Source organism: Camelina sativa, chromosome 5 (assembly GCF_000633955.1).
Source record: "Camelina sativa cultivar DH55 chromosome 5, Cs, whole genome shotgun sequence".
Lineage (NCBI taxonomy): Eukaryota > Viridiplantae > Streptophyta > Magnoliopsida > Brassicales > Brassicaceae > Camelina > Camelina sativa.
The window spans coordinates 30,073,347-30,091,839 of NC_025689.1; the positions used below are offsets into that span (position 1 = coordinate 30,073,347).

An 18,493-nucleotide genomic window follows, 5' to 3' on the forward strand; every position below is an offset into this window, starting at 1 on the left:
ATTCATCGATTACAGCTTACCATATGGTCAACAACTTGAATCCTACTCATCCTGTCTTAGGAGTTTTAGGCATCCATGTGGATAGAGGTAGATGGATAGCGTTGGAATGTTGTCTACAAAGTGTATTGATTTCGTGGGTATGTTATTATGTTTAACCATGTTGATGCATCCACGTGGATACCCATCCACTTTTTCATCCCCTACTAATCCATGCCTTTTTTATTTCCTTCCTTTGATTCAAAATAAGATTCCATGAGTTCAAAGACGCATGGATTCGTATGGGTTTGATTTAGTAATAGGAATGTATCAATACAGCCTACTTACGATTGGTATCCACATCCTTTTGTAAAAAAAATTTCATACCCTTTGAAGCTTAGAAAAAAAAACACCCACGCTACGATCATTCTTCATATTTGATAGACATACTTAATAGCATTAGATGGGTTTGCTCTCGAAACCAACATTTTTAAAGAAGGGAAAACAAACAAAACACATTCTAAAGAGCATAAGATAACAAGGGATTGATAAAAGTTTCCCCTTCTAGTTGTGGAATTGATGACCACATTCAGGAACGTTTGTGAAGTGATGCCGACGAGTAGTTCTTCTTGCACATCGTGGGCATCGGGGACGACTCACTCTCTGATCCGTCGCCGGTGGTGAAATAACATGGTAATCAATTTCATAAGTAGATGACCCCGCTACATAAGCTTCCGACCAGCTCTGGCCTCTATAACATGCACGGACGAAGTCTGCGTAAGCAAGTCTTTTGTTATTTTGAGCCCACAATGCGTAAGGATTCCCATGAATTAGACATTTCGCGAAGAATGAATAGTATTTCGAGTGGCTCATTGACCACCATAGGATTTCTTCGGACTTGTCAATACGTACGGTTGACAGACACTCGTGGGAGTACACAACATCAAAACCTTGTTTACCAGCAGCTAGCAAATTCTTCAAACCGTCCACACCATCTTCTCCCAAAAAACTAGCAACTTTGGCAAGCAACTCAGATGGCATGTGAAACTCTGTTATTGATGATTCCTGAAAAGGGGAAGGGAAACTTGATATTAACATTGAATATCAACAACAATTACATGGATTAGTTGGAGGTAAACGAATATTACCCTTAAAAGGACTTCCTGGCGATGACAATTTGTCATTAGTAACGTCTATAATCGTGGATTCCTGCCTCACCGTCATTATCTAGTACTACTGTCAATAACCTTTATATAGTACGAAAGGGTATTTAAACTATGTCCATGTGGATAAAATTAATTGGACTACGTCCCTCTTCTTTAACATTAAATGATTGATAGCTACGTTTCAATATGGTTGAAACCACCTAAGGATGTTTGATATTGTCCAACAGTTTAGTAGTTGTATGCTATTAAGTTGATGAGATATTACAAGTGGCTTTATGATTGTAGAAGGGAACTGTAGAAATTACAAGAGGCTTTATGATTTCACGGTAAAGCAGAAGTTGATAAGGTCTGTGTGTGTTTTAAATTTGCAAGGACACTATGTCCACGTGGATATAAGCTAGTAAATTAACAAATTAAGGACAGCAAAGTTTGTTTATAAGGGACTATTTTGTAGTGTTAAACAAGTTTTGTAAGAAATGGTGTCGACATACAAAACCGTGCCTCATGCTCCACTTTTGCCGCGGACCAGAAATTACCCTCGCCCGCATAGTGCTTTCACCCGGAGGACTGACCGTGAACCAGATCCGGAGCAAATACGCGAAACACTAGTACAACTGGATTTACAGGTTTGTCTTCCCTATACTCTATTTTAAATTCAGATCCATGAGTTATAGGTCATTGGTTGAGGGATATAATTAAAAAAAATCATACTTAAGCTCCTGTGCGGAAAGATTTACACATTCCAGCTCCAATTTTAGCAAAAAAATGTTAGTTTGGTAGCTCAGGATGGTCCCAAGTCGCTGAAAAACTGTTTAATTGCCGGTCGGGCGGGGAGAATAGCTGCTTTGTCGCCGGAGACACTCTCGTCTGTCAGGTTGGATCGTAGTTCAAAATTTGTGAAATGGTCTAGGCCTTCGTCTGTCTACTATGATTTCTTTGGAATGTGTCTATAAGAGAAGAACCCATACGCTTTGTATGTGAAAAGTTTGTTCCTAGCATTTCAATGCCTCGACTTGAAAAGGGCAATTGAATTGGTGGAAACAATCAAAGGTGTGTACCCAATTGCGAAACTTTTGTGGATTATGTTGTAGAGCTGCGCCGGAAATTTGGATATGGATGTGTACTGGAACTTCAAGAAGAAGTATCATTTTGGGGAGGCTGACAAATTGGCTGACAGTTTGACTTACCACATTTACATCATGGAACTGCAAAAAAAGAGCACTTACGAGAAGACTGCATTTTGAAGATTTCCCTGAGTGTTGGTCGCAGCACGACATGCTTGATGAATACAACGGGGAGAGATGCATGGAGTGTATTTATTTTTACTTTTAGAGAGATATAATATATTTGTCTTAGTTTATGAGAGAGTTTGTTATGTTGGATGTTTTTCAATGTTTATGTTGAATCTTTGAAAGTGTTTTTTGTTTGTTAAAACTTGTTTGTTTTGCTATGACTTTATTGTAAAAGATCACCTTTGGGTTGTAATGTATGGGGATGTTCTCAGTTTGATATTCTAGTTTGATATTCTAAGTTTGCAATGACCACTTCTTCAAGATAGAGTAGATGGGTAAACATTTACAATCAACATCGATAAGTTATGGAATGGTATACTCATGTTGAATAAAGTAAGTATCCACGTGTTTAAAGAGGCATGGACTCTTAGAGGTCAAAGTCAAAGTAATTATCAATGTTGTTACATAGGGAGGAAATGTAAAAGTAATCAATATATCCACGTGATCAAACAAATTGGATGGATATCCACATTGTTCAGGAGTAGATTGGTAAGCTGGTAAGACAATCTTATATCCAGGTAGGACCATCTTCGTTATATTACACCGTCCCAACATGTTATCTCCATCGATATCTGCTGAAAAAAGAGGCATATAATAGTGCCATGCAGGGAGAGGTTGTACTGCCTACTCTACGAACATAATAGCGCCAATAGATAAGGATGTCCTACCTACTAATAGATAACAGCTAACGATGGGACAATTCCCACCGGCTCTAAAATCAAGATACTACTCAGAAACATGTGGACTTCATTTGGACATTTAATCCTTTCAAACAGGTCATTAAAATTGTGTCGTGGATATATCCATGTTGATATGACGTATTTTACTACACTTTGTACACATACAGACTTATATCAGCATTTGAAAAACGCTTTGGATAAGTCCATGTGGATATAAGTCGTCCTATCAATCTAAGCTGGGCTAAACCAATTTGATTAAAAACAAATTTGGGTTGTAATCCATGCTGTGTCAAATTTTTATGGTATTATACATGTGGATACCCATCATTACACGTATATTTATCAAATAACAATAAACACAAACAATTAATACCCCGAAATTTGAATTTGGTGTTGCAGTTGTTTTCCAAAAAAATTAACACACCAAACAAAGTTAGATAATCCTATCCAAATCATCATCCATCATATTCTCCCAAGACGCCTATTCAAATGAATAAGTTTTGTTATACTAAGTATCTACACAGATTGTGCTACTATAGATAACTAATACACCCAAAAAATGGTCCCATGTACTCCCAAAAAAAAACTATACATAAGCCAAACCTATATCCACCAAACAAATAATATAGTGGACAAACGTTCAAACAACCAGCAACTATTGGACACCAAAACTGATCCAAACCATTGATTTTTGCTCCAAAAGGTATTGTCACTGATCACGGCAACGGGTTTGAACAACTGCTCATGTTGTGTCCAGTTTCTTTGTATCTTCCACACCTATTAACCTTCGTTTTCCCTCCTCCAGTTTTCTGCAAATAATCAACAAAATACAGAGCGTAAGACACAAGATTACTACCTTAACAAGATCCAAATTAAATACTGGAGAAAAAATAATCTTACGGGATGTTTACCAATCGAGACAATTTTCAGCACTTTCGGCCTCCCAGAATGTCTACGTGCTTTTGGTAGGTACAACACCCGATTTTTAATCTTAGCAGGTATGTCTACATCAAACATCTCAGGATTAATTACCCCTTCATATGTTACTCTCAACTATTCCGTCATATAATAATCACCAACAAAGCTATTATACGGTATGCTTGTGTGTTCGCTGCTAACAAGGCGTGGCCGCATGGGATTTTGACTCGATCATATTGCTTATAGGTATAGTGTTTCATATCAAGCAGCACATGATGCTTCCCATGAAGCAACCCAACAACTTCATAAATCCAACTAGAGATTGTACCAATTCTACTACCATTAACAATTCCCAAATTCTTCTGCATCTGTTTATCAACCTCTGGTGTTGTCATTCCAACGTGCTTCTCTGCCTTCTTTCTCCTTGCACTAAACCATCTTGTTAGCATATCCCAAATGAACTTCAAAAGCTCAATAATTTGTGACCCTCGAGCCTTTCCTAAAGCTCTTTTCAAAAACTCGGCAATGTTTGAAGTTATTAGATTATAACATTCTCCCTGGAAATACGCCCTACTCCAATGTGCAGCTCCTATCTTATCCAAATATGCAGAACATTTTGAGTTCTTTGCTTTGATCTGTCTATATATCTCTTGATACCCAGTTACTTTATAGGCAAATGTTGCATTGGTGACCATTTTCGCTAGCCCTTTATTATGGAACCGAGCATTAACATTCCTGGCCAGGTGGACAATGCATGCTCCATAATGTGCTAACGGGGAAAAAATCTTCTTAGCTGATTAGATAGATCCGTTTCTATCAGAAATAATTGCAATTATCCGCTCTAACTTTCTAAAAAACCATGTCCAAGCATCGTTGTTCTCACTGTCTATGGCTGCAAAAGCTAGTGGAAAAACCTGAAAATTTGCATCTTGTCCGCTAGCTGTCAGTAGCACACCATTGTACTTCCCATTTAGATGTGTCCCATCAACAACAATAACACGACGTAGCTTATGAAACCCCTGAATAGATGCCCCAAAAGCCAAAACATATACAAAAACCTTCTATGCCATCTTCTAACACTTCAGATTTAATATCGGTCACCGTCTCTAGGTTTGCTTGCTCCAATGCATACAAATAAGCAGCAAGATCTTCAAAAGATTCATCGTCTGAACCAAAAATACCCTCTATAGCTTTTTCTTTTGCTCTCCAACATTTGTTGTATGATGCAGTGATCCTAAGATCCTCAAGAATCATCTGCTGGAGATCCAATGGAGCTGGACCTTTTGTTGGATCACTATTGCCTTGTAAACAGCTGCGATCACCTTAGATGTAGCTTTTTCAAGTAATTTCTCCTTGTCTCTATTGGACAAGTGTGCTCCATAATAGCTTTCCTTATCTCATAGTATCCACTGTCTTTCATTTCACTGGCTAGTATTCTCCAATCACTCCTCTCACCAGAACAACTAAGTACAAACGAATCTTTCTTCGTTGTAGTATGTGTAAAATGGAACATATTCTTGATAGCATAGATGGCTATAGCAATCTGGCAGTCCTCTTTGTTAGCGAAGATTTTCCCTTTGTAAATCCCTTTACCATCATCATCAATGTCAAGATCAGGTACCTCGTCCCTCTCATATTCTGTGTTGTCAAACAAAGGAGGAATATCAAACTCCTCGTCATCAATATCCTCAAGCTTTCTTGTATCCATAACGGGTACACTCCTCTGTCCACGGTCTTCTGTCCAAACAGAGGCCCTTCCCTGTTCAATGGGTACACTCCTCTGTCCACCTCCATTACCTATCCACGATTGTCCCATTGGCTTCGCCTTTTCTTCCTCCTTAAATGGAACCCCACCATTCAAAATCACAGTATGATCAAAGCAAGAATTTGTACTACACATAACCTCGACAACATTCACTCGCCCAAACTGATCACCTATGAAATTTCCCCAAAACTCTTTATCATAAGATTTCGGTGTTACTGTCAACTCGCTAATTTTAACGCCATCTTCCTCCCTGCAATCATCAAAACTATCTTCTTCTTCCCCTAACACGACTTTCTCTTCAGCAGAATAATTATTACTAAGTTTAGCGCTGGATTCATCTTCAATCAAACCATCAGGAACGTTTCTTTTCTCTTCCTGTAATTTCCTTTCAATTTCCGCTACCCCAACCATAAATTCCTCATCTACAGGGGTTGACTCAACAACAAATGTCTTTGACCCGGCAGTTGAAGCCTCACCAAAAACATCCTCCCCAACACCGCTATTACTCAGGGCATGTTTATCGGGGGTTGTAAGAGAGGTTTTAAGAGGGGTTTTAAGAAAAAGTAGGAGAAAAAATAAATCAGAAAGAAAAAAAAAAAGAGCTCCTCTTATATAGCATACTACGCTTACGTGTCAGCCCATGGTTGGATAAAGAGTTTTATTGAGAACAAAAAAAAATTTTTGCCCGATCGGTGTTCTTTCTCTTGCTCTCTCTTGCGAACCTCTCAATCCGAGGAGATTGAATCGGTCGGAATCGTTGGAAATGGAATCAGACGAGATTGGAATCAGAGAGTTCTTGAGGCTCTTATGTGTTCAGGGTTCAGGGTTTCTTCTAATCAAGGGTTTTGAAACAACGATTAGTTGTAACCAGTTTCGTTTCTGAAATCTGAGAGTTCTTGAGGCTCTTATGTGTTGGGATTACAGTGTGATACGAGATTTTTCGTAATCTGGCTTCGACTATGTGTATATATATCTTAATCATTCAGTTTTAGGTGGAAGGTGTTTATGCAGAACTCGTTTAGATCACCTTAAGCTTACTACAGATTGATCTTGTTTCGCAATGGTTGATTACTAAGTGAACCTTGTTTAGTTTCGAAAACCACCAGCTAGATTGAGTGCTTCTTCTTGTTTATTCTAAAACCTTGTTATAATTGGGTTTTTAGTTTGGTGCTGCTAAAAGGTCTGGAATGAATTTGTGATGATGCTAGGGGAAATGGGGAGAGAGAAGAGTCATGGTTTGAAGATCCTTTGGGTCTGGACTATCGGCACTGCAGCTAGTATGATACTCTTTTCTGTCATTCTAATTACCAGAGTTTCGTTTACCAGTTCCTATATTCTCTATGGATAGATCATAGGTATGTGTAGTGTAATAGTGACTGGTCTTTTACTTGTTTTCAGTATTGGTAACCAGCTTGATGACTGATGAGTAGTGCTTAGCAGTCTTTCTTTGATTGCAGCATTTTAAATTTCTATGATTCGCCAGAGATTTGATTTGACTCACTTAGTAAATTCTGTTTTCTGTGTTTGAATGAGTGTTCTTTTGTTAGTTACCTAGAGAATATAAACCAACACCAAAAGGTCTGTTTGTTTTATTTTATTATGGATGATTCCAGTTGAAACCTGTTGTCTTTTATTGTTTGCAGATCCTGTTATGGAGTCTCCACAATCTGAGGCATCAATCGTCAACGGTAGTATCCATTTGAATGGCAATGGTGAAACCAGAACAAAGAAACCGGTCATGTCGTCTAGTTCAGACAGTTTCATTGGTGTGCTTGAGGTTTTTATTCACCAATCTAGGAGGGATATCCAGAACATCTGTATCTACCATAAGCGATCCCAGGACCTCCTTTTCCACCAAGATCATCAATGGTGGAGGGAGAACCCCTGTTTTTGACGATACCCTTCATCAACTGCAGTTAACTCTGGTTCCCGTATCATCTAGTTTCTATAATCTGCATCATTACCATTATCATATTCCTCAAATGGCTTCTAAATCATTGACTGTTGTTGCAGGAGATAGCTAGACGCAGGGAAGAGTTGGAACAATTGCTCCTGGAGCATCAGAATAGAGACAATGACGTGTGAATGTGATCACAAGTATAGCTTCATTGGATGGAGTTTCTTTTTGTATTATACGATTGTGTGAGCTCTCAAATTATCATACTACTGATAATCCACGGTTTCTAAAAACACTTTGGATCGTTTCTTGTTTCAAAATCTATCTATTTTATGCAAATAAATTGGTGTCTTGTGTGAACATCATCATTAGGAGGCATATCATCATCATAAGGGGAGATTTTCTTGGTTTTGGCTTTTTTAAAGGTGTTGGACAATTTGATATTTGGCAATGATAAGTATTTTGATCGATCTTATCTTCATATCTTCATTTCTTTATACTTGCTAAAGACGAAAACTGATTGCTAAACGAGTTAAGTAATTTGATGAATCAAGATGCACTGATAAAGAGAAGAAGCTCAATTGTAAGCGTCGTCCACGTTTGTAGCAAATACGTTTAACAACAATCTTAAAATCTAACTCCTGTTTATTGTATGCTTGGAAATGTATGTACGAGAGTATTAGTTTGATACATCCAAGAGAGCATAGGCATAAACATAAAGATGATTTGGTTGAGAATATTTGGGCAAAATTTGGAGCAAATCAGTATTAAAATTAATCATTTTCTCCATTTATAAATTGCACTTCTGTTGTAATATGTATTAATGTTTTTATTATGTTTTGTATATTTGAAAATTAATTAAAATGCAATATTTTCTAATTTTATAAAATCATAAATGTTTACATATTTATACCACTTCTATTCTATTTAAATTTTTTAAATTTTAAAAAACAATATTTTCAAAAATAAGAGACCCAAAATAAGAACCTACCAATAAAAGAGAAATTTTATCTAAGAGATCATGAGTTCTTATATTCCAAACAGTACACAATTAATTCATAAAAAATTTAAGAACTCCCCTTCTAATATACTACCGATAATCATGGTCTCATACGAGATGATAATCCACATGTCTGCTTAACACACCCATCCCCTAAAGCTTCTCTCTCTTCTCTCTATGGAACCTGCAAATCTTTCTATGAATTACCTCTTTTCTTAGACTCTTCAAATGTAGCAAACAAATTTAACCCTCGGTTTGTACGCAACATTATCTTTTACTGGTCAAGATCAACGTTCGTTGTCACAATCACCGATGGAGTCTTCACTCCCGTCGTGAATTCCATATACGTCGGGATGCAGTAACTAAATTTTGCCATCTTTTGGACCAAGCCAAATTCTTCGATAACAACATCTTCCAGTTTGCATAAACTTGTAGTATAATTGACTGGAACAACCCTCGACAGAAGTTTGTTGTCAACTTTAAATTCCCAAACTCCCTCAGCAGAGCAGCCCCAATTGCCAGATATCACAACACAGATCCCAGGAATTCCGACCTGCATAAACAACCAAAACAAGTTCTTCAGACAAATCCAATAGTTTTTCCATCCACAGAGTCTCGAATATCGACAACCAATCCACAAAACACCAACCTGCGCAGCCATGTCTTCGTTCTGGGGTCGTAAAACCCTAATCCTTTCTTTCTACGAAACAGTCTGTCTTAATTTGTTTTTAAATATTGAGTCCCATCTTTTTCCGACATTGTTTTGTGTCCATTGGATCTATTTTCCTTGTAAATATCGAATGGTTAGGAAAAGTTACCAAAATTGTAACTTCTTATGTCTCAAAATGAACGACATGGGCAAATATGTCTTGGTTTGATGCACAACTAGCAAACACACCTCCAAAAGTACACCATACTCAACAAGTGGGTGTGGATGGAAGGGAGTTTGAGAAAAGTAGGTCTGTTTGCAATTGTCTCTTTATACAATGTGAATCTCAACTTCCAAAAACATTTATAATTGGGCCGATTTGAACTTCAAGCCCACTATTTAAAACGGCACAATGTGAAAGACACGACTATATTTATTGCGCAATTTCTTTTTAGAAAAAGAAACAAAAATAATGTCGTTCTTTTTTCCGTCAAAAAGGAATTTATATTAATGAATTAGAATAGTCTTCATACCACTGGTTTAAAAGCCAGCATGGAGGTATAAAACATTGAGAATAAAAAAATATTTACAGACTATCATATTTAGCTAGTAAATGAACTACCTTATTAAAGTTCTAGAGGAGTAAACAAATAAGACATTGTTAAACAAACTTGACCCAATAAATAATATCCTGGCAAATAGTATCAATTGAGATATCAAGTAAAGTTTTATTAACAATTTTGATTAAGGTCTCGCAATCGTCTTAAAAATGACATTTCATAATCCTCTGATCCAGCACTGTTGCATTGTAGTGAGAAGAGCCTTAGCTTCAGCCTCCAATGATGAGGAAACAGATCCCATTTGCATTGATCCCAGTTTTGTGTAGTCCCATCATGATTCCGGATTATCCATCCACTCTTTGCTTGGTTAGTAAGGTGATCAAAAGTTGCATCATAATTGCATTTAACAGAAGAAAAATATGGTCGTGTCCACTAGTGAAATGTTGAATCACAAGTTACAGTATTATTATTTCCTGAGTTGTCACTACTTTGAATCCAATCTCGAACATCAGCCTTTGCTGTTAGAAAATATTATTCGGATTATCTTGAATACCATTGAAGATGAAGTTATTCCGGGACTTCTATATATGTCATAGTAGCCAAAAAGGTAATAGCTTTGTTTGTGAAGATATGTCATTTTCCAGTTGGAGTTCAAAAATTACTTCTATCAATGTTTCACAACTTAATGATATGGAATAAACCATGATTATTGGAATATTGGCTAGTTCCCATATAGACTGAGAATAGGGACATGAAAACTGAATATGTTTGATGGTTTCATCATTCTGAAAGCATCTAGTACAAACCGGGTCTAAATGCATTCCCCTAGTGTTTAAACGGGTAATGGTAGGTATAGATTTTGATAGTAGATGCCATAGAAAATGTTTCACTTTGGGGAGAATATTAATTTTTCAGATTTTGTTTTTGAGTATAACCCATGGGGGATTGGAGGTAAGTTGTTATTTTGATTTGGATTGTGCATTGAAAGCCAATATCCTTCTTACTGTATACACCCCTGACTTAGTATAACTCTAAACTAACCTGTCTGCAGTAGATATTCTTGGAAGGTATATGTTTAAAATGTGGCTATGATCCTCCGGTTTTATGAGTAGTACCCTAATTTAAACGCTTATTATTTATTATAATTACTAAATTAATTTTAAAAAACATACTATTAGTTCAATTAAGCCCAAACCAAACCAGACATGAGAAGAAACATAACTAAATAGTTTGAGTATAAGATTGGGTTTAGTTTAGGTTGGTTTGAGTTTGGTTGGATCGATTTGGTTTGGTTAAAATGTCCATCCCTAATTAATAGAATTAAACTAATAAAAATTATGAAAAATGTAAAAATTACTTCTTCTTTTCTTTTGTTAATTTTTGTGAAAAAACATAAACTTCTTTTAAGGACATTTTTACTAGAGTAACGGTCAACATTTCTCAAAAAAAAATTTTAAAAAATCATTTTTCACAAATTTTCATTTTTTGTTTATTTTTTTTAATATTTGTTCCACATAATAAATAACATATGTCTCATTTGTTGTGAAAACCGTTTCGGTCTTCTTTCTTTTCTCTTCTCTCTTCTTATTATTATTTTTGTAATAAGCGTATTTGGAAGAAAATCTCCCAGTGGAGATGGTTTAAGAACGATGAAGTACGAAAGTTATTGTTTTTCTTTTAAGTTTAAAAGAAAAATCATTAAAATGAATTATATTTTCTATTAAAAACAAAAAACAACCCTATATTCTTACGTCATATTATATGCGTTATGCATGTGTAAGAACTAAGAACTGAGTACATAATCAATCACACGTCGGGCTTTTATCATCTCTTTCTGAAAGAGTCTTTTAACTGGTAAAAAAGGACTCGGACGTGGACTATAACAATATAACCAAGAAAACCAGTGCCGGCCCAACCAATTTTGCTGCCTAAAGCAAAAAAATTTTTTTTGCCCATTAATAAACACTAAAAAAAAAAGTTACAAAAACTGGTACACACAGGCTCGAACTCGTAACACTGATGGAGTATACAGGCGTACCGAACCACTATACCACCACAACTTTTTGAAAATTGATGCCCCTTAAATCACTAATATATTCTGGTGCCTAAAGCCCTTGCTTTACGGGTTTTAGGTCAAGACCGGCACTGAAGAAAACCTTACTTTTAATCTAACCATAACGTAAAAAGATGCTAAACCTTTTTATAAACATTTTTAGAAAACTCAAGAAATCCTTAATTAAATCAAATTGTAAGAGCCAATAAGCATAAAAAACCTCTTTCGCTTGTACCAAAACGAGTGGCTAACTTTTTTGGACAGGCGCCTCATGCTGTTTGTAACGTTCGTAACAAGTAGAATTTGAATTTTAAGTCATTAACGCTTTTCAGAATTGTCTTTTACATACAAAATACTGTATTTTCCCACGTATAATTACGGTACAATCTCCCTAAAACCTGGAGCAAAAAGAGGCATTGAGTAGTTTTTTGTTTCCCGTGTGCCACATTTTTTTTGTTTCAGAAAATTTTTAAAACCTGTAGATTTTTCTTTTGGCTTGTTTGTTTTTGTCGGTATATCATCTATGGGTGGTTCTCGTGCATGCCTCCCACTTTTCATCTCCAAAGTTTCCTCGTATCTCCACCCCCTCTGAACCTCTCTGCTAACACTCAATTAAATTTCTGCTAACACTCAATTAAATTTACGTAACCACCCTCACATTTTTTTATCTCTTATTTTATTGTCTTTAACTTCTTCTTCTTTTTTTTTGTTTGATTTATTTGAATCTAAAATACTCGTTAAGATACAAGTGTTAACGAAAAGGCTTGATTGGGTGAATGGGTTAGTGGTAAATGTCGTAATATTGGAATGCATGGATGGCAAATCCAAAAGAAGAAGAAAAGTGTGTGTGAGAGAGAGAGAGAAGTTGGTATTCCCGAAGAAGGAACTCCCCAACTTTTGCCAAAACAAAATGCCAACTTCACTGAAACACACAACCTCCTTCCCCTCATTTCTTGGCCTTTTTCTTTTATCTTTTGAGAAATCAACACAAATATTTTACTACCTCTTGAGAGAGGAAATTATCTTAAATGTATTTGTTTTATTTAAAAATCATAAAAGCCTGGACTGCACCAGCTTTCTTTTTTCCACCACTTTCTCCAAGAAACGCAAAAGTTGAAAAATACCAGCTCATATTCACTTATGACTCATGAGTCATGAGTAACTTCTTCCTTATAAATTCAGATTGTTTACAACTTCCTTGAGTTTCACTTCGGAACACAAACACGCAATCTCATTAGTATATATGTCACTTTTAAACATATAGAGGGATATAATGAGAATCAGCTGCAACGGGTGTAGGGTCCTACGCAAAGGTTGCAACCAAGATTGCACCATAAGACCATGTCTTCAATGGATCAAATCCGCAGACTCCCAAGCTAATGCAACACTCTTCCTTGCCAAGTTCTACGGCCGAGCCGGTCTTCTTAACCTCATCGAATCCGGTCCTGATCACCTTCGTCCCGGTACACTCTGAAAGCCAACAATTATCTTTCTCATGTTCCATTGAATTATTTTTATACAACGGTCCATTGAATTATCCAGTGAGTAAATAGTACAAAAAATTTACAATGTATCTTGGATACAAGGATCTTAATGAGTTTTTTAGATTTTGTCACAAAAGTCTTACATGCACAGACACACGCATCACCATCACCATCACATCACTATAATGTACATTGTTTTTCATTTTCTGGATTTGATTTCATAACCGTCGACGTTGTGTATTGTAGCAATATTTAGGTCACTTCTGTACGAGGCGTGTGGTCGGATCGTGAATCCTGTGGATGGTTCGGTGGGTTTGATGTGGTCAGGGAACTGGGCCCAATGTCAGGCAGCCGTTGATGCGGTGCTCAACGGCTTACCCATAACTCACACACCTCTTCCAAGTGCATCTGCGTCTCATCAGATCATTCCTCCTCACAGGACTTACGACATACGCCACGTGGCCAAAGATCCAACAACCGGCGGCGACAGTTCGGAGAGTCTGGCCACACGTGTTAACGCTGACAAGGGCAAGACACAAACTGGCCGACTCAAACGCCATGCTGAGTCCGTGAACCAACTAGGCGAATGTAGTCATGACACATGGCAACTCCCAAGTTCTGGTGCTACGCATGGCTATGGTCACTTCACGTTGGAGACTGTGGAGAGTCGAAGGGAAGCTCCACTTGATCAAAGTTCTTCGAATCTTGGGTTTGATGATCAAGTCGATATCAACGAGGTTGGCTTAGAGCTCAGACTTGGTTAGAAGCTTTGCCCAGCGACAAAAAATAGATAGCATTATTATCATAATTATGTCTTTTAAATTAATAATTTCACTTTCTATATAAAAGAAGGAAAAAAAGAGAGGAAGAGCAAATCAAACTTGGTCTACTAGCTTAAAAGTGTATAAAATTTGGCTTTAATTAATGTGAATCATAAGGTTATGGTACATTTTATAAAAGTCTTAACGCCTAGCTAAAAGAGTTGTTATCTTGTTGATATCTCATAGTTACTTGTACTTTTATTTTTTTTGGGGGCAAAGTGACTTGTATTTCTAAGAATTTTTTTTGCATGAAATTGAGAATATTAGGATAATCTGAAAAAAAAGACAATCAAAGTAACATGAAATTGAGAATACTAGGATAATCTGAAAGAAAAAAAAAATCAAAGTAAATTGGTACTCATTTAAAAAAAGGTTGCATACCCAATTCAAACCATCAATTGTTTTCTATATAAAATATACTATATTACAAAAATACATATTCTACTTCCTTAAATTTTTGCATATTCTTCATATGGTTGATTCATCATATATATATAAACTTTTGTGATTAGATAGTAACACTTACTTGTGATTTTCTAATATGAACATAATATACATGGTAAAGATTACTAGCACATTAATTGATAAACTTATTGGGTAATCAGCTCACGAGTTAAACAAGTTTGTTTGTCAGTTAAAAGTCTGATACCAATTTATCCGTTTCATATTAGTGTCTTTTTATACTTTTTTGTCAACAAAAGATTAGTTTAAACGAGCTAATTGTCGTTTTATACTTTAAATTTTGTTTCAGTTAAAGTTTTTTTTTTTTAATGAAGATGTTTGGTAAAATTTATAGATTTAGCCATAATATCTTAATGTATTAACCAATTAAAAAAATTATAATATTTTAACTACTAATAGAAGAAAATTTAATTGTTTTCTTAATTTATTTGAAAAAACAACAAACAATACTTATAATGGAACATAGAGTAGTGTTCGAAATAAAATTAATAATGTATGAGAAATAAAATAAAATAAAATTTTAAGTCTTGATTTTTTTCGAGGTTTCACACAATTTCTTACGAAATAATGTCTAGTTATAAGTTAAATACTTTCGCACACTAAATATTTTCTCATAACAATGAACTAATAATATTTCAGCAAGATTAAATATTTTTAATAAATAGTATTTGAAGTTTAAACTTTATCAACACTAATTACTAAAAATTGCGTACAACATAGAAAACCAATACATACGGAACAAAAAAAAATTGTATCAGAAAATCATTTGTTCCTAAGAAAAAGTATATATTTTTTTGGAAACATACCGATTATATCGGACGTTTGTTCTTAAGAAATTTTATATTTTTTAAGAAACATATTGATTATATATCGGATGTAAAATTATTTTCTTAGAAATATATTGAGTAAAAATACATAGGGAATAAAAGGGAATAAAATACTACATGTTATATATATATTTTCAAAAATTATATGTTCAAAATAATAAAAAGATTGACACGCAAAATTAAGATACTCAATCATTTGAGATACAGTACACATATAATCCAATTAACTGTTTTCTATCAATAAAAATGTTAATTTGATATGACTAAATACAATGATATCAGTATTTGTGAGGAATTTCTCTGTACCACTTCAAACCACACCTCATAAGCTAGAGACTGTCTCCAGCAACTCAAATTGTATGAATTATTAGAAAGGACCACACACGTTAATGCACAAATCATTAACTTATTTTCCTAAATTCAAAATTGTCATCATTAATATGTCCAAGGGGCTTGTTGCGTAATTAAGATATTGAAGGATATTTCCTTCTAAGTGTTGCTTTAAGACATTTTTGTTGGTTTTGCATGTATGGTTAAATATTGGGCTGTTTTGTATAGTTACACATGATAAATGAAAATGAGTGTTTTTCTACAACAAACAAAGGAAATGATGAGAAAATAAAAAAGAAGAAGAAGATGGTTTGAATGTCCAAAAAACACATATAATTGCATAAATACAACTATAGCCAAATAAAATCAGAAATACAAAACACCACACAAATTATATGCATGATTTCATCTTATCAATTATTAATTTTATTTTTCCAAGCCAAGTCGTCGTATGAACTCTTGAAATAACACTTCGTAAAGATATCTCTCACCCGGTGTTAAACGAAATACTCTTTTTATTTTTTACCTGAATGTGATATTTTGAGAAGATGTTGGATTCAAATCGTGGGATTCGTTGTTCTGGTTGCCGACAGTTAAATTAATTTTTTTTTTTTTTTGTCATCTGATAGAACCATAAAAAATGAATATAATGTAAACATAGAAAGGGAATCAAAAAACAAAAACAAGATCACATTTGATACTGAGGTCAATCGACCCTCCAAGTGGAAGCCACAAAGACAGAGAAGACTGTGTAGCTGCGGTCCTTAGTCGCTCTCTCCAATATCTCTTCTAACTTGGTCATGGAGCCAAGCTGGTCCTCCCAAAGAAAGATATGACTGAACCCTTCCCTCTCTTGTCACACTCTTGGCGATAGCCATAGCAACCTTATTCGCCGAAACCGCCACATGATGACACTCCCAATATTCAAAGCTGGACAAGAGTTGTGTGATATCCTGCAATATGATGTTATACCGTGGCCACTCCCCAGGGTTATTTATCGCCTCAATCACTGCAGTATTGTCCATCACCATTTCAACCCGAGGAATCTGTAAAATCTGCAGTGCCTCCAAAACCCACCTAGCAACTTTCAGTCCTGCTAAAAGCGTAGTTTCTGTCTGTTCTAGAGCCGTTCGCGCATGGAAACATGACTTGACCTTGACTATCGCGAACAATCCAAGCTCCTCCCACCGCATTAAAGTTTTTTCCCCAGGAGACCGCTATATTGCATTTCAGAAATAAAATACTATCATTAATAATATTATCATCTATATAAAAATAATATAACAGTTAAATTAATTAATAATATTATCATTTATATAAAAATAAAATACTAATTTTTTTTTGATATTTCAGTGGGATATTTGTGACAGTCCCCATATGTTTGTTTTGGTGTACAGCATTCAAAATTCACGGTATATAAACTATATAGATCGGTGCTTACAAGATAGTCACATTTTTGGTGATATATCATATGTACATACGTAGCTCACAAAACGTGCAAAAATCTCTACCAATGCAGAAAAAGAAAGCTAGCAACTATCACCAAAAAAGCAAGAAGAGAGCAGAAAAAAATTCCATAATTAATCAAGTTCTTTAGTGAGCAGCAGCAATTGAAGATCTCTTCACGAACCTTCCTTTCATTCGAGGCCTTTTCTCTGCATTCAGTTTGCGTACCTCATACCTTATCTTCTTGGAGAACAACCTTGTCCTCCTTTTCTCTCGGTATCTTGAAACTCTGGCCTCTCTTCCTCCATCCCCAGCCTCTCCCATGTGAAACCCTAGGCCACGAAAGTGGTTGTAGTGGTGAGCTTGATCTGCTCCACTTTCACCCTTAATATCCACAACACAAATAAGTTTTGTTAATTAGAGACAATGCTTTATTTTATATCAATAGTAAATAGTATTAAAAATTGACTGATCCGTAATCCGTTGGTAATAAAAGCGTGGTAGACATACCATGGAATCGGTTGGACAACAAACCATGTCGAGGTCTATTTCAGATGGCTTTTGAGCAGTCCATGGGATCCCTTGGCCTCCCCAAGTGGAAAGAACCGATTCGTAGTCCAATCTAAGCATAAGAGCCTTCTCCTTCTTCTCTTCCTTAATTTTACCACGCATCTCATTCACTCCCATGTCCATAACATTCTTCATCACGTCTTCTTTTTCATTATCTTCTTCTTCTTCTTCGTATGTGCTCTTGGATGCGTATTCGTAGTCAAAGCTTATTTCAAATGGAGAAGTCTCATCAACTTCATTAAGATCACACACATCTCTGGTCGCGACTCCTTCCTCTTCCTCAACCTCTTCTTTTTCGATCTTCAACATCTCACCTAACCCTAGATCTTCCGTGGGATGAAAGTCTCGCTCTATCCCCCCACCAAGGAGAGTTTCCACGTCAGCTGTGAACTGAGCCAGTTCCATGTCGGTTGGGAATAAACCATTCAGACAACTTTCAGCGTTATCCTCGTCTTCTTCATCGCTGCTCTTGAAACACACGGGCATCATCGGAAACTCGATCTTTGTCTCGACGGATTCGTTAAAGCATTGCTCCTCAACCATCGGGTTCATCACCGGCACCTCAAAGATGAGCTGCCCTTCCACCTCATAGCTTTC

General features: G+C 35.9%; 3 protein-coding genes across 4 annotated transcripts in view; 1 reads left to right on the plus strand and 2 right to left on the minus strand.

Annotated features, from left to right (window-relative positions):
• LOC104787890 lies at positions 369–1,210 on the minus strand. The gene is made up of 2 exons (XM_010513545.1): positions 1,125–1,210; positions 369–1,041 (listed from the first exon to the last, which is right to left on the minus strand). Exons 1-2 carry the CDS (start codon positions 1,158–1,160, stop codon positions 541–543), a joined length of 537 nt encoding a protein of 178 aa, XP_010511847.1. The 5' UTR covers positions 1,161–1,210; the 3' UTR covers positions 369–540.
• Positions 12,997–14,389, plus strand: LOC104787891 (LOB domain-containing protein 42-like). The gene is made up of 2 exons (XM_010513546.1): positions 12,997–13,419; positions 13,687–14,389. Exons 1-2 carry the CDS (start codon positions 13,230–13,232, stop codon positions 14,202–14,204), a joined length of 708 nt encoding a protein of 235 aa, XP_010511848.1. The 5' UTR covers positions 12,997–13,229; the 3' UTR covers positions 14,205–14,389.
• The window catches only part of LOC104787892 (zinc finger protein CONSTANS-LIKE 6), a 4,726-nt gene continuing 2,741 nt past the window's right edge, over positions 16,509–18,493 (minus strand). Inside the window, exons 2-4 of one of the 2 annotated variants that reach the window (XM_010513548.2) lie at positions 17,837–18,481; positions 17,511–17,710; positions 16,509–17,097 (exon numbers count right to left, since the gene is read on the minus strand). In XM_010513548.2, the coding sequence (XP_010511850.1) occupies positions 17,073–17,097; positions 17,511–17,710; positions 17,837–18,481 (870 nt within the window). In that variant the 3' untranslated portion in view covers positions 16,509–17,072. Of the gene's footprint in view, positions 17,098–17,279; positions 17,711–17,836; positions 18,482–18,493 lie in introns of those variants that run through there. The other variant, XM_010513547.2, reaches the window with a different exon arrangement.

Excerpts from the sequence above, each read along its gene's own strand:
- LOC104787891 (XM_010513546.1), top strand. The coding sequence starts at position 13,230 with ATGAGAATCAGCTGCAACGGGTGTAGGGTCCTACGCAAAGGTTGCAAC. Across the intron at positions 13,420-13,686 it reads TCCTGATCACCTTCGTCCCG|CAATATTTAGGTCACTTCTG; the intron begins GTACACTCTGAA and ends TGTGTATTGTAG.
- LOC104787890 (XM_010513545.1), bottom strand. The coding sequence starts at position 1,160 with ATGACAAATTGTCATCGCCAGGAAGTCCTTTTAAGG. Across the intron at positions 1,042-1,124 it reads GCCAGGAAGTCCTTTTAAGG|GAATCATCAATAACAGAGTT; the intron begins GTAATATTCGTT and ends TCCCCTTTTCAG.